The sequence below is a fragment of the Zalophus californianus genome, chromosome 9 (assembly GCF_009762305.2).
Source record: "Zalophus californianus isolate mZalCal1 chromosome 9, mZalCal1.pri.v2, whole genome shotgun sequence".
Taxonomy (NCBI): domain Eukaryota; kingdom Metazoa; phylum Chordata; class Mammalia; order Carnivora; family Otariidae; genus Zalophus; species Zalophus californianus.
In genome coordinates this window covers 50,007,792-50,023,240 of record NC_045603.1, presented here as the reverse complement: position 1 = coordinate 50,023,240, position 15,449 = coordinate 50,007,792, and the positions used below count along the sequence as shown (strand labels likewise).

General features: G+C 39.6%; 1 protein-coding gene across 3 annotated transcripts; it reads right to left on the bottom strand.

Moving 5' to 3' along the window:
* Positions 1–4,701: 4,701 nt before the first annotated feature.
* LLPH (LLP homolog, long-term synaptic facilitation factor) lies at positions 4,702–11,915 on the bottom strand. Of its 3 annotated transcripts, none has more exons than XM_027595347.1 (3): positions 11,765–11,915; positions 9,611–9,830; positions 4,702–5,314 (listed from the first exon to the last, which is right to left on the bottom strand). In XM_027595347.1, the coding sequence occupies exons 2-3, from the start codon at positions 9,813–9,815 to the stop codon at positions 5,145–5,147; spliced, it is 375 nt and encodes a 124-aa protein (XP_027451148.1). In that variant the 5' UTR covers positions 9,816–9,830; positions 11,765–11,915; the 3' UTR covers positions 4,702–5,144. The 3 variants fall into 3 exon arrangements, with proteins under 3 accessions (XP_027451148.1, XP_027451147.1, XP_027451149.1); XM_027595346.1 differs by having other exon boundaries at positions 11,668–11,819; XM_027595348.2 differs by lacking the exon at positions 11,765–11,915 and adding an exon at positions 11,447–11,643.
* Between the last annotated feature and the right edge of the window lie 3,534 nt (positions 11,916–15,449).

Sequence of the window (15,449 nt, the reverse complement as noted above, 5' to 3'; positions counted from 1 at the left end):
TTTAGAATTCTGACAAATAGCACCCAACGTTGGTCTCTCGCTTAAATTTGTAACTCTGCCCCCCACCCCGCCATCACATATCTCAAACTATTTCTTCTCTATAGCATTAAAAAACAAAACAAACAAACAAACAAAAAAACCTTGGAGCAATACAAAAGATCTTCAGCTGACTTAGGAGCAAACAACATATGTTCTTGAACATCTGTGCTTTTCCCAAGCTATTTTTTCCATTATTGTCAAGAGAAAAGAAGTTTAGTGGAATGTTTCAACAAAGAGGCACAAGTCTATAATACTCCCTGTTGATTACATATAAAAGACACAAAATATTAGTTTATTAAAAGCAGCTTCTAACCATTGCTGTACAAAGCAGTTCTCCGATGGAACAGATTTATGAAGTAACAGCTGAAAGGTATGCAGATCACAAGATACATGACAAATGTACTCTATTACACGGATCAGAAATACCATATGTACTAGCAGTTACTGTACAATGATACACAACACCCAACTAAGACCATTTAAAGGTTTTGCCGATATTGAAAACTATAAAGACACAACATGAGAGTGAGAAAGTGTTTCATAAGATAGCATAATGCCAAGACAAGTCATCACTTTAGGAAATTAAATAGATTTTGTATGTTATAAACAATGTATTATAAAACTATGCCATTCTTGAAATTGAAATGTGAACTTTACCCCATTGTTTAAAGCAGATGTTTATAAAAGTTTTTCCATACTTGAAAGTGTAACTTAAAGGAATAAATGCCAAACTTAACATTAACAAATTTAAGATTTCAGATTTTGTTATTCCCACCAAAAAGATAAACTTAAGTCTGTAATCGTGGAGCACCAATAGACGATAAAGAGTGAAATAAGCACAACACATCTCAGACATGACAACTTCCTGCAAGGCATTTCTTAGCTAAAAGAACTTCCGCAGCTTTCAACCCAATTTCCAAGTACCACGTTTGAATCCATTCTGCTACGTTCCAACCAAGTGGCTGTCCCCCATTAGTTTGACAGGCTAGTACCCCGAAGTTTGCCTGTTCCATTTTCAATTTCGGTTAGAAGCTTCTTCCTTAGATTGAATCAAAGTCTGTCTCTCTGAAGCCTCCCATCAGGGGCATTCATTCCACAGTCTAGGGCAGCCTTGCTCCCATCTTAATAGGTGCATAACTTTGGGCAGGTATACTTACCTCTTCAAAGCTGTTTCCTCTTCTGAAATTGGGATAAGAGTATTGATCCCACAGCATCGTTTTAAGGACTAAATTAAATAATATAGGTAAAGCGTTTAACACGACATTCCCTAAATGTTGGTTATTATCATTACTATTATTCTGCCAAATGAGTCTAATTTGACATCACGTATTTTTCTCCTGCTCTAAAATAGGTGATGACCATTGGCATTTAACTACATAAAATTCAGGGTTTTTGTCAGTAGACACAAATCTGGCCCTGGCTCTCCTGCTGCCTCACGGGGCCCCAGGGAACAGCAGTGGCCTTTGACCTGGCATGAGTCCTTAACAGCTCTCCACGCACACCCCTCCCCACCCAACATTCCCTTGTAAGATTAGTATGTGTCTACTGCAGTGGCATTTCAGGGAAAAGGGATCCTATCTTGTGGCTAGCACAAATTTCAATCACTCTGCCAGGTGGCATCAGAAGTTAGCTAGCAAGCTGCGTCAACAGCCCAACATTCGCTTCTTGATCGCAGTATTTATAAATTTGGGAATTCCTTGACATCTCTTTGGATTCCTCCCACTTATGTTGTGGCCACCACTTCCCTGATCTAACCTATACACCCCAAACCCTCACGGTCACAAACAATCCATTTCAGGTATTTAAACCAAGGCACTTATAGCCAGTTATTTTGAATTCTCCAACTCCCAAAAATCGTATCCCAGATATAGAAATCGAAATTTTGAAAATACCCACATTTCCTAATGAGCAAATATGTTCCGCTGCATATTTATTCTAGGCAGCATGTGAACTAGGGGAGAAACAATCATATCTACATCAGTGTGACACTAGGAAAAAAAAAGAAAGATGTGTTCAAAGCCACTACTTAACTCCACCCTAGAGCTTTGACTAAAGCTCACATAACTCTGATTGGGGACACTGGCACCACTGACTCAGGCCACACCTTTAGAATTGGGTCGGCCCATTCTACAGGAGTACCTAGGGAGCCCCAGGGAGGGTTAGGCTGAAATTTGAGAAAAGGTCTATAAATCCTGAGCCTGCAAAATGGATTGAACCCAACACAGAATGTATTGCTGGGAGGATTAAGTGAGATTAAGTGAGTCAACACTTTGGAGAGTTTAGGACTAAATAATATAGACCAAGGCCTATTTAACAGATAACAAATGAGTGAAAACAATTTCGAGTCCCCTTGTTTTAAATTTAATTTCTTAAAAAACAAAAATGAAATGTTATATTCAATTCCTGTGAGTTAGCCCACTCTTAATTCCAAAAATGATTTGGTGCTTAGCTTGAGCTCCCTCTGGTGGTTTTACAGCAATTCTCTGGAACACAAGTCAAATAAATGACAAATTTTAAAAAAGATAAGCTAATCATGGAAAAGATGAAAGGACTACGCTATCCTTAATGTATGACTTTTAAGAATAAAGCAACAACAAGTGATTGTACCCCCGCAACCATTTTGGAATGTCGGCCCCAATTTCCTGCCAAGCTTTGGAGGTGGGAAGAATCTTGCTGGCCGTACAGTTCAGGGTGCTTTAGAGGCCCGAGTCACACCCTCTTGCAAGACAACTTCTCTTTCAGAGCCACCTTTTGAGAGGCCATAGGACATCTGAGAGCATGTCTCCCAAATAACTTTTTCAGCAGTGGTTTTGTTATTTTAGGTGAAATCCTGAATAGACACATTTCATCACTAGACGAACCAGTGAATGTCCTCACATCAAGAGGCCCTGGATAAGAACTCAAAGCTACCACCACTGGAGTCAAATTAGAAGTTATCAGCCACAGAACACATGAACATATCCCTGGCACTGGCCTCTGATCTCAACTTAAAGCAAATGCAGCTACAAAATACCAGACAACACTGCTAAATTTTAAGTGAACACCAAGTGTGTAACATCATTAACGCAGCCAATTCCTATGATGGCATAACAAGTAAATAACTTAGCTAGTATATTTAGGCTGATATTGCCAGTGGCTATAATGTTAGCAACTTTTTTATTTCATGGATACACATGTATTTACTTTTTCCTCACAAAATATTTTTTGTTCATAACTATACCAAAAGGCAAAAAAGGCCATGGACAACATTTATTTTTCCAACCATTTTCTATTAGCTTCTTTTGAGAAAATCTATTTTAAGTATTTAAAAATTATCCACCAACCTTTTGGTGAACTCATCACTGAGTAAACTGAGAAAAGTCTATTACAAAAAAGTCTATTACATAAAATAATTTTAAGGTTTTACTGGCATTAAATTTTATAGATTCAAATCTCCTCAAAGACTTAGGTCACGTCCTCCTATTTCTCTCTATATGGTGTCACAGCCTACCGCATGCCAGGCATAAATCTGTGTCTTGATGACCAAGTGACTTTAATAGATTTCACTTTTTTTTTTAATTTTATTATGTTATGTTAATCACCATACATCATTAGTTTTGATGTAGTGTTCCATGATTCATTGTTTGTGCATAACACCCAGTGCTCCATGCAGAACGTGCCCTCTTTAATACCCATCACCAGGCTAACCCATCCCCCCACCCCCTCCCCTCTAGAACCCTCAGTTTGTTTCTCAGAGTCCACAGTCTCTCATGGTTCATCTCCCCCTCTGATTTCCCCCCGTTCATTTTTCCCTTCCTGCTATCTTCTTTTTTTTATTAACATAATGTATTATTTGCTTCAGAGGTACAGGTCTGTGATTCAACAGTCTTGCACAATTCAGTGCTCACCATAGCACATACCCTCCCCAATGTCTATCATCCGACCACCCCTTCCCTCCCACCCCCCACCACTTCACTTTTAACTTGGTTTTCCTCTGAAGCTAGCAGCCTCTTTTGAGTAGATGCTCACAAGGTCAAAACCTCCTCAGTCTCCTTCTTTGTGTCCTGAGCACCTGGAAAAGATCCCAGCACATAGTAGGCACTCAATAAATGTTCTTCCACTGAACATATAAGGATGGTTAAAAGGACTACCGTGAAATTTCAGAGGGAATACAAAGTTTAAATTCCTTAATTAAAAATAAATTTAAACAAGAGTGAAATTGGTGAACTGTAGCAAGACAGACTTAATGAAAATCATCTCATTTACCAGCACTTCCAAGAGTATATTCTATTCTTCAGAACACTAGTTTGAAAGAGTCAAAGTTGAATAGTTTTCTTTACCGTTAGATCTCTAGAATACTATACTAATACTTTTCCAAGTATGTAGTATTTCCCAAACTGATGTGACTATGAAATATATTTTTCACCATGCATTCAGAAAAACTGCTTCTGAGACACATACTCTGGGGAATGCTGTGTTATATTAGGCTGTATAATATAAAAACTTAAGACCATTAAACTAGTTTCCAGGATGATCTATCTACTAAACAGATGGAGCATACTAATTTGTAGATGTTAATACTCTACCAAAAAACTTAAGTTTTTTTTTTAACAATTTAATTGAAGGTGGTCTTCTCTACTACTAGAAAACCTGAAGGATATATTAAAGAAAAGCTCTTCAAGATCTTGACAAAGTATCTTTTATTCTAAATTAAAATCAAAACTCCAAACAAGTAGTGCTTATAAGATCCACTGACATTCTATTTTAAATTGTATAAAAGTTTTCTTTAAACCTGAATCACCTCAAATTTGTCAGTAGATCTTTTTTTTTTTTTATCTTTACTAAGACCCAACAGTTACAACCACAGTAACACTTGATAGAATTGCAATGTCTGAGAATCCCTGCACACTGGGAAGCATCCAATTAAAGTATCGGTGTAGCTTTCATTCATCAAAGATTTTATTCAAGCTCCCAAAACAAAGTTGAGGAGTTAAGTTGAGTTTGAATTGAAGAACAAGGCCAAGTGAAATATGGAAACCAAGTTTTCATTTGGTGAAAGTTGAAATCCATGTACACATTCTAACCAAAGGCCTGTCCCATGTAGGAGTTTTCAAGTTTTTAAGAGTCTACCAGGCCAGACCCTTTGCTGCCTTTACTTTGCTTTTCCCCTTCCCTTTTTCTCGCTTTGCCTTCAGCCTTTTCCTCTGTCTCTGGTTCATCCATATGGGGTACTGTCCATGCTGATCTAGAAGACTCTTCTTGTTTCTCTTAATTTCAGTCTCCATTTTCACATCATCTGAATAAAAGACAGAAAACTATTCATGCTCATGAATGAAGAAACGATCTTGTGAAAAAGCATGTGAATGCAGTAAGAACATGAGAACTGAAAGTGGTCTGAAACTGCAAAAGAAAAAAAATCCCTTTTTCTGTGGAACGCTCTTTGACTAACACTGAACACTCCTCACAGCACATTCAATGGACTCAGACATGCTCCCATGTATTCCTACAACCATGAAAGACATAAAAAGTATTTATAAGGAACTAGAGATGTCATTTAGTGACTAAGAAACTTTCTGAAGAATGTCGTCATGAGTGTCCATTTTTGGAACAGTAAAAGTTAAACAGGAAACGTACATTTAGGATGTATGGGTTTGAGTCCCTGCATGAAGGATAAGTGTATGGCTGTGAGCGCATGTGAGTTAGGAGAACATTTCTTAGATTAAGTGCTTTCTTGAGCTAAAAAGACAGCTGAGCCTACCAAGAGCAACAATGCTTTTAATGGACAGGACTTAGAAGCAAATGAACTATTAGGAATGGCTGGCCACTTCCAAAGAAGTGTGCTTGGAAGAAGTGGAGCAGTAAGCAACAAGCTCGTAATGCCAGAGATGGGCAGATGACAAAGAAAAACCTGGATGGGGGGCTTGGCCGGCTCAGTCGAAGGAGCATGCGGCTCTTGACCTCAAGATCCTGAGTTTAAGCCCCATGTTGAGTATACAGATTACTTAAATAAATAAAAACTTTAAGAAAAAAAAAGAAAGAAAGAAAACCTGGCTATAGGGGCGCCTGGCTGGCTCAGTCGGTAGAGCATGTGATTCTTCATCTTGGGGTCATGAGTCTGAGCCCCACACTGGGGGTAGAGCTTACTTAAAAACAAAACAAAACAAAACGAAACGAAATGAAAGAAAAGAAAAGAAGGGAAGGAAGGAAAGGAAAGAGAGGAAAGAAAAGGAAGGAAAGGATATAGGCTGGGCTGCCACTCTTTCTTACCCACAACACCCAGAGATCCAGCTCCACTGAACAGAAGACCTGGCAGGAAGCTCAGTGTGGCCATGCTGCGGTACATCTATCACCAACCTATGTGCTGTGAATGTTTCCCAGAATGTCCCTCCCTGGGAACTTACCAGGGTATACAGTCTTCCATGATCTCTACTGCCTGACATTATATTAATTTGTTTATCTGGTTTACTTTTAGTCTCCTCTGATATGTAAATCCCACCAGGATGGAGGCCATTTCTCCCATATTTATCATGTTTCCTCAGTGCCTAGAATAGTGCCTGCTATGTATCAGCCATTCAATAACTAGTTGTTGAATGATTGTTAGGTACTGTTCTAGGTTCTAGGGATACAATGGTCCAAATGTGCTCCTTGCTGTCATGGAGCTTACGAAATTCTATTGAAAGGAGCATAAAAAGCAAACTGTAGCCTGTGTTAAGTGGATTTTTTAAAAAAAGTACCAGAACCAGATTAAGTAGGACCTGGTAGGCTCTGATGCGCACATGGAAAGACAATGAGATGTTTAAACAAGGGAATGCCATACTTGCCTTACATTCCAAAAATATTATACTGGTTGATATGTCAAAAATGAATCGAAAGGGGGCAAGAGCTGAAGAGAGAAGTAAAAAAGCTATTATCTTCGTTCAGGCAAGGGATAATGGTCATCTTAAAGTGCAAACATGAAAGGAGGAGGAAAATGGACAGATTCCTGCTGTATTTTGGAGGTATTAAAGATGTGCTAATGGTTTAGAGGTGGGAGATAAAGGGAAAAGAGATCAAGGTAACTACTAGGTTTGTGGCTTAGGAAACTCAATGAGGAAACGAAATAAGGGGAAATGCGAACCTGAGGACAGAGATGAGCAACCATATTGAAAACAGGTAGATTACTAAATGGGAGAGACTCCCTCACCCTTAGTTCTATCCCTATTGAGTTCCTGAAAAACTCCAAGAAGGAGGGTAGCCAGACATGGACATGGGCAGGAGATGAGAGAATTCCTCTCTGAGGATGATGACAGAAGAGAAGAGATCTAGTTTCTGATATAGATCCTCCACAACAAAACCAGCTGGGTTCAGTCCAATCACTCTGCAAGCCTCCCTGGAAGGCTTCCATTCATCATCTCAGTGCTTTACTTTTAAATATAAACAACCACTGATCACCAGATATTGGAGAAAGCCTCCAACATGAAAGAGAAAGACAAAAATAATGGAATGGAAGGTGGGCACTGGGGGAAGAACTCAAGAGAACAGACAATGCATAGAGTAGATCGAAATTTCTCAAACTATAATTAATACCCTTAATGAGATCAGAGAAGATATATGCATTAAGAACCTCAGGCTATAACAAAGAAAGAAGAAAAAAAAGAACTTTCAGAAATTAAAAATACAATAGCAAAACTAAACAAATCAATATAACAGATAATAAAGCTATGAAAATCAGAAAGTATAACAAGAGAAAACAGAAAACAGGAGAAAAAACTAGAGAATAAATCTAAGACTCAAAAGTGAATACGCTTCTAGCAACCAGAATATATAAGGAACTCCTACTAGAACTCAACAAAAAGACAAACAATCCAATTTAAAAATGGGCAAAAGGCTTGAAAAGTTCTGCAAAGATGATATATACAAATGGCCAACAAGCATATGAAAACATGTTCAACAGCATTAGTCACTGAGGAAATGCAAATCAAAACCACAAGTACTACTTCACACCCTGCAGGATGAGGCAATTACCCAAAAAAAGAAAGGAGAAAGAAACAAACAAACAAACAAGTATGGCGAGGATGTGAAGAACCCTCATTCATTGCTGGTGGGAATGTAAAATGGCATGCCTGATATAAAAACCAGTGAACAGAATTATCAAATGACCTAGCCAATTCCATTCATAAGTACAAACCCAAAAGAACTGAAAACATGTATTCAAGCAAGAATAAGTACACAAATGTTCACAGCAGCACTACTGACAACAGGCAGAAGGTGGAAGCAACCCAAATAGCCATCCACCAAAGGATGGATAAACAAAATGTGGTACGTACATCAACTGGAGTATTACTCAGCCCTAAGAAGGAAGTACTGATACATGCTCCAACATGGATGGACCTCAAAAACATTATGGTAGATGAAAGAAGTCAGACACAAAAGGTCGCATGTTATGATTTAATTTATATGAAATATCCAGAATAGGTAAATCCATAGATACAGAAAACACATTAGTGGTTGCCAGAGACTGTGGGAAGGAAGGAAGAGAGAGACTGTTTTATGTGTATAGTTTCCCTTTAAGGTGATGAAAATGTTTTGGAAACAGAGGTGATAGTTGGACAACATCATCAATGTACTAAATACTACTAACTGTATACATTAAAATGGTTAATTTTATGTTATGTGACTTTTACCTCAATGACCAAAAAAAAAGAGCAAATGGGCGGAGGCAGTGTACATATGACGAAACAGAGACACAAGTGTTAAGAAGTTTCAAGGAGAGCTGAAATAAAGCAACAGACTGAGAAATGTGAGATCAAGGGAAGGATTTTTCTTTCTTTCTTTTTTTGAGAAGGGACATTCCAAAACACATTTATGCTGTTTGAATGACCCAGTGGAGAAAAGAGATTGATAAGCAGGATGCATGAGTACAGCCCTTGAGAATGGAGGATTCAGAACACAAATGGAGAAACTGGCCTTTGAGAGAGTATCAGCAAGAGGGAAAACTTCTCGGATTCAAAGGCTGAGGGTTGCTGCTCTCTTCCTTGGACCCCACATAAATATACTTCTATTTTAAGAGCCTGATTATTATGCACGCTTATTTCAGTTTGCTGCCAAACTGTTATAGGATGTGAAACCCAAGGAGTCTTTTCCCGTGCTGAAACTAGTAATATACACAGCCTCCAACTGCAGACTACGATTAAGACAGAGGTACCTAGAATCTGTCAAAATCGAATACAGGGAAACTCTGACTTCTCAGGAAAATAATGTAATGGCATATAAGGATTTTTTGAATGGGTACTAGATGTTGCAAAGGATAAAATGAAGAAAGATCTCCTATCTTGCCTAGTCCCTGACTGAATAGTGTACCCTTCCAACGAGGCTGTATCTACGTTTCTCTACTCCTGTTGTACTATGTATTTCTGAGACACTCAGGCTCTTTTATAAGCACCAAAGGCACACTCTGAATAATCCAAAACATGCCTACTCACAAGAACTGGCTTTAAAATAGTTTAGCGTAGAATCATGTGCAGGAAAGATCGGAGGACAAAGAGGGAAAAAAAAGAGTCACAAAAGGAAAATGATAGAATTATTATTTTTAAAACGAAGCACATAAACTCACCTTTTTCATCTTGTACCACACATTGAGTTTTCTCTTGACAGTGTTTGGGTACCACCACAGTTGCTATCTCTTGAACATCTTTCATTAAAACATCACTATCTACTTTAAGAATACTTTTAAGTCTGCTGAGTTCCTTCGGGGCATTCTTTTTTCTCTTTTCTGCACGCATCTTCCTTTTCCACTTACTCCGTAAGCTTTTAGCCATATTTTACCTGAAAAGCTAACAGAAATACATATACAAAAGCAAAAATTTACCATTAAAAAAAAAAGGTAAATCCTTGGAAAACCAGGTCAAAAGGTATCTCTACAAAACATGAACAAACGGAAAGTAAAACTCTTCACTCTGTTCATGATTTATGATGGCACAATGAACAAATTATGTGAAGGTCAACATGGCATATACAGCCATTAAATAACAAGAGTACCCAATCAAACTCCCTACAGTCTCTGGCAAACAATAAGTCAGGCCAATTCTGAAAGCTCCTGAGTTTCCATACAAGATGCAGAAATTTAATTTCCCCCCAAATGCAAAGAGCATTACCACTTCATATTTATGCAACAACTTCAAATTACAAAATGGTTGGCTTTTGTTTTTTCTTTTTTTGTATTTTTTAAGTAGGCTCCACGTGGGCTTGAACTCAGGACCCTGAGATCAAGACCTGAGCTAAGATCAAGAGTCTGACTTAAATGAGTGAGCCATCCATGCCCCCCAAATGTTTTTACACTTGATTTCCTCCAAGCCTATAGGACATGCCACCTGTCTTCCTCATTATCCTCCCCTTAATTCAATGTAGCTATTTTAAACTTGTCTATTTCCACTCCTGCTGTTCTTCACCCCTTAGCCTCAGCCCTGAATACTCCATATGGCGGTTAGTATGAGCTTTTTTTTTTTTTAAGGGAGAGACTGAGAGTGCCAGCTGGGGGTTGGGGGAGAGGGAGAGAGATACAGAATCTTAACAGACTCCATGTTCACAACCCTGAGATCATGATCTGAGCTGAAATCAAAGAGTTGGATTCTTAACCAAATGAGCCATCCAGGTGCCTGTAGTGTAAGCTTTTAAAAACTTAGAGCTTTTCATTCTTCCATGGAATTCTTTAATGACATCCCACCTCATATTCATGATCTACAAGATTATTTGTGACCTAGCCCTGCCTCCTTCAACTGTCTCACCTCATGCTCCAAGCTCCATCCCATGCCCCTCCATCCCCAAGTACCAATTACATCTGAAAAAAGTTCAATCAGTGACAACCTAGGGACAGTATGGGATGTGAGAAGGAATGGGAAGGAATTACAGGTATTATAAAGGGTTGGTAGGAAGGCTTTTGGGAGTGATTTATGACACTATCTTGATTAAGCTGATGGATGTTTGTATACAAATATCAAAAATTACATTACACACTTTAAACATGTGCAATTTATTATACACAATCAAGCAGTTAAATAAAACATTAAGACATGATTTTGGAAAAAAAGAAAAATTTAAAAGTCCAAACTACGTCCACTTCAGCACCTTTCCAATTTGCTGCTCCTATGCCTGCGAATGATCTTCCTAACGCTTGCTCCTTCGCTCAAGTACCTCAGAGAGGGCTTCTCTGACCTCCACCCCTATAGACTCCCCTCCTTTATTCTCCACCATATCACACTTTTCTTTCCTTTTAAATAGGAATCTGAAGTTATTTACTTTATTTTCTCTCATGCCCGGTGGACTGTGGGCTCCACGAAGGCAGGGACTAACTAAATAGACCTTGTTCACCGTTGGATGCCCCAATGCAGTGTGCATTTGTTGAATGGATAACTAGTGGAGTTACAGTTTTTGGGCGCCCATCACAACTCACCTCTGTTCCCCTGTCTACAACAACCCAAAACTTCGAGAGGCAGGGATAGAAGGGTTGAGGTAAACAACAATCTTGAGCGCCCAGGTTAACCTGAGCGAGACTACCGAAGAAGGACGGCTCCACCACGCACAGAGCACAGGGAAGCCCGGGGGCCACCCCCAAGATCACGGGAGACCCTCGTCCCTGAAGCAGGTCTGCGTCTCCGTCGGGCTCAATCTTACCCAGAGAAGGATCGGGCTTGAAACAAGATTCTCTACCCACGGCGGGAACGAGCGCCAAGTTCCATTCCCCACTTGACCGGGAAATCAGAGAACTCACCGGGAAACTCAGACGCCGCACTGAGAATCACGCTGACCGGAAGTCTACGCACTTCCGCCTTCCGGGCAGCCCCTTCCACAAACTCCTGGGAGTCCCGGGCGGGCGCACTGCACGCCGGGAGCCAAGATGCCCCGGAAAGCCTTGAGAGGCGGGGCCTTCCGGAGTCTGGCGCTGACGTACTTCCTTTGATGGAAGTGTGACTTTGGAGCTTGACTCCTCCCCTACGGGTTTCCAAGGAGGATTTGGACAATGCGGAAAATAGCAAGTGGGGAGCGGGTGGGTTGTGCGTGAGCCGGTTAGCTCCGACACTCACCCCGAGAGCGATCCTGCCTGGTGACTCTGCCTGCCAAGTAGTGAGCTCAGAGCTGACCTTTACATCTCAGGTACTGCATCACGGTTCACACGGTACTCATGGATTTCCTTAGACTGAATCATCCCAAATCACGTGGTCTTGGAGAATCGGAACTGAAATCATCTTTACTTTGAAGCCCTTAAATTTTCCCAACTGAAAATGGGAAATGATGATCTCATGAATGTACCCATTTGTCAAAACTGATAAGGAAGCAGAAGGCAAGCTGAGGACAAAGCATAAGCTGACACCCTGCAACCTACCCCCACCCCCAACTCCTGGGTGGGACATGTGAGATATTCTTCCAGGAATCTCCGGTCTTAACGTTAATACCTTGCTAGAGTGGAAAAGAACCTTAACTTGACAATGGCAAGACTTCTGGTATCTTATAGGTATCTTAGAGGTCCATCCTCTTTAGCATATCAAAGTTCTTTTGAAACCTCCCTTTAAAAAAAAAAAAAAACAACTCCTTTTTCCTTACTAACCACAACTCCCGAGTATATAATCATCACTCCTCAAGACCCCGGTGCAGCAGCTCTTTCCGCCCACAGGTCCTGGCCCCGTGCTTTAATAAAACTACGATTTTGCACCAAAGATGTCTCAAGAATTCTTTCTTGGTCTTTCTTGCACTCTGTGATAGGCTCTATGATGGGTATACAAAGATGACTGAAACTAAACTACCGCCTTCAGGAAACTTTAGCCCCTGATGGAGGGACGAGGCTTAAAAGTCACACGGAACATTGCTTCAGCTCCCTCACCAAGCTGGAAGAAGCCCCTGGGACAGGAGGCACAGTGGGTAGCACTGAATACCTGACTAGAATTGCACTGGTTCCCCACCTTAAGGGCATCCTACACAACAAGCACCAGCCAGTAGGGCCTCTGCAGTCAGGCCTCTCCCATGGAACGCCCAACCTGAATAATCACTCAGTGAGGACTACAAAGGCTTCTGTGATTCAGATGGTGACTCCATGCTGTCCAGGTTCTAGGGGGTGAGGACTTCAAGGCAAAGCTCTACAAAGATGAACAAGCAAAATTTCCAGCTGTTCCAAGGCCCACAGCTGGCTGCTGCCACCACACTAATCCCCCAAAGTGCATCAAGTGGATCAAAGCCTGGTGTGAGGAGGCTTGCAGAAAAAAAAGAATGTACGCAGGCAGACAGAGCCCACTGCACCTTTCCCAAAATTACATTCCGTAAAAACAGTTCTCAGATACTGCTCTTTCTGTTTTCCTCCTACCTCTGGCTATACTTTGTACCTTGCATATGGAGTTGCCGATCGCTCTGAGTCCTGCTAATTCCACTTTTTAATATATTTCTGGAGTCTCCATGTTTTCACCTTTACTTGTTATAAGAAATTGAAGTTGTAGGTACCCTTTTATCCAGCAATTCTGCTTCTAGGTATATTCCCCTATCTAGGCAAACTCCTATCTATGCACACTGGGACACACACAGGACAAACAGAGCAGCACTGATTTTGCCAGTAAAAAAAAAAAGGAGCCATATAAAATTCTTCGACAGGAAAAAGTATGAATAATTATGGTTCATTGATAAAATATAATAGTCTGCATCGGTGGTTTTCAAACTTCTTGGTCTTGTGATCTCTTTACAATCTTAGAAATTACATTTGTCATATCAGAAATTAAAACAATTTTTAAAATTTTATTTGTCCTTTAAAAAAGATAAATGAATTACATGTCTACATTATTTTTATTAAAAAACTATTTTCCAAACCAAAAAAAATTTACTGAAAAGAATGGCATTGTTTTACATTTTTTAAATGTCACATCTGTTTTTGCTTATTATCTCTAGTCACAATTCAGCGCCTTCTGCCTTTGGACTGCCAATAAGAATAGTAGCGACATTAACTAAGCACTTAGTTTAGATGACATATCCATCTCATTTAATCCTTATAATAGTCCAATAAGGTAGGTATTACGATTCCTATTATAAAGATGAGGCAAAAGACCTAAGAAAGGATAAATAACTTGCCAAAAGTCACATCATCAGTTGGTTGCACAGCAAGGATTCCAATTTAAATGCTCTCACCCACTATACTACGTTAAACTTGAGCTGAGCATCATGCAACTGAGTATTCAATTATTAATTGATAAGGATGGAGTCAAATTTACATCTAAAACTCACCAAAGGCTAAATCTATATTATTAATTTATTTCAACTTAATAGCTAGGAAATGATGCTTAGTGGGTGTTATGGGCTGAGTTGTGCCCCCCGAGATTCATATGATGAAGTCTGTCTTAGTCTATTTGGGCTGCCATAACAAAATACTAGAGTCTGGGCAGTTATAAACAACAGAAATTTATTTCTCACAGTTCTGGAGGTTAGGAAGTCCAAGATCAAGGTGCTGGCAGATTCAGTGTCTAAAAGCCCTTTCCTGGTTTGAAGATTGTGTCTTTTTACTGTTACCTCACGTGACAGAAAGGGTGAGGGATCTCTGTGGGGTCACTTTTGTAAGAGCACTAATCCCATTCATGAAAGCTCCATCCTCATGACCTAAGCATGACCCAGAAGCCCCACGTCCTCATACTAACACACTGGTCATTAAGTTTCAATATGTGAATTGGGAATGGGGGTGGGAGACAACAAACATTCAGACTATTACAAGGTCCTAAGCCCTAGTATCTCAGAATGTGACCATATTTGGAGACAGGGTGTTTACAGAGGTAATTAAGGTAAAATGAGGTCATTAGGGTAGGCCCTAATCCAATATGACTTGTGTCCTTGTAAGAAGAGGAAATTTGGACACGGACAAGTACAGAGAGAAAACCATGTAAAAACAGGGGGAGAAGATGACCATCTGCCAGCCAAGAGAGCGATCTCAGAAGAAACCATACTACGATCTCAGACTTCTAGCCTCCAGAACTGTGAGGAAATAAATTTCTGTTTAAGCCACCCAGTCTGTGGTACTTTGTTATGGCACCCTAGCAAACTAATACAGTGAAGGCATTTGCAAAAGTTTGCTTGGCCACTATAATTTTTATATGGAACCTGTACTTAAAAAAAACTAATAATGTCATGTTTTATGTCAAAATACCTGACTTTCAAGAAGACATCTCATTTTTAATTCATCACTATATAATGAAATGTCATTAACATTTTAATGTAATGCTGAATAATTCGATGGAATTTACCTTTTATACTTTTTCCTTTCTAAATAATAAATAAGATCAAAATCTTCTAGTAAAAGGAAATTTATACTTTATAATGGTAAGGACACAAGTACTTTAAATCAAAATCAAATCTAACATTAAGGAAAAATTTAGATAAAATCACTAGACACAGATAAACTGACAGTCTAATCTACTCAAGAAATTATTTTT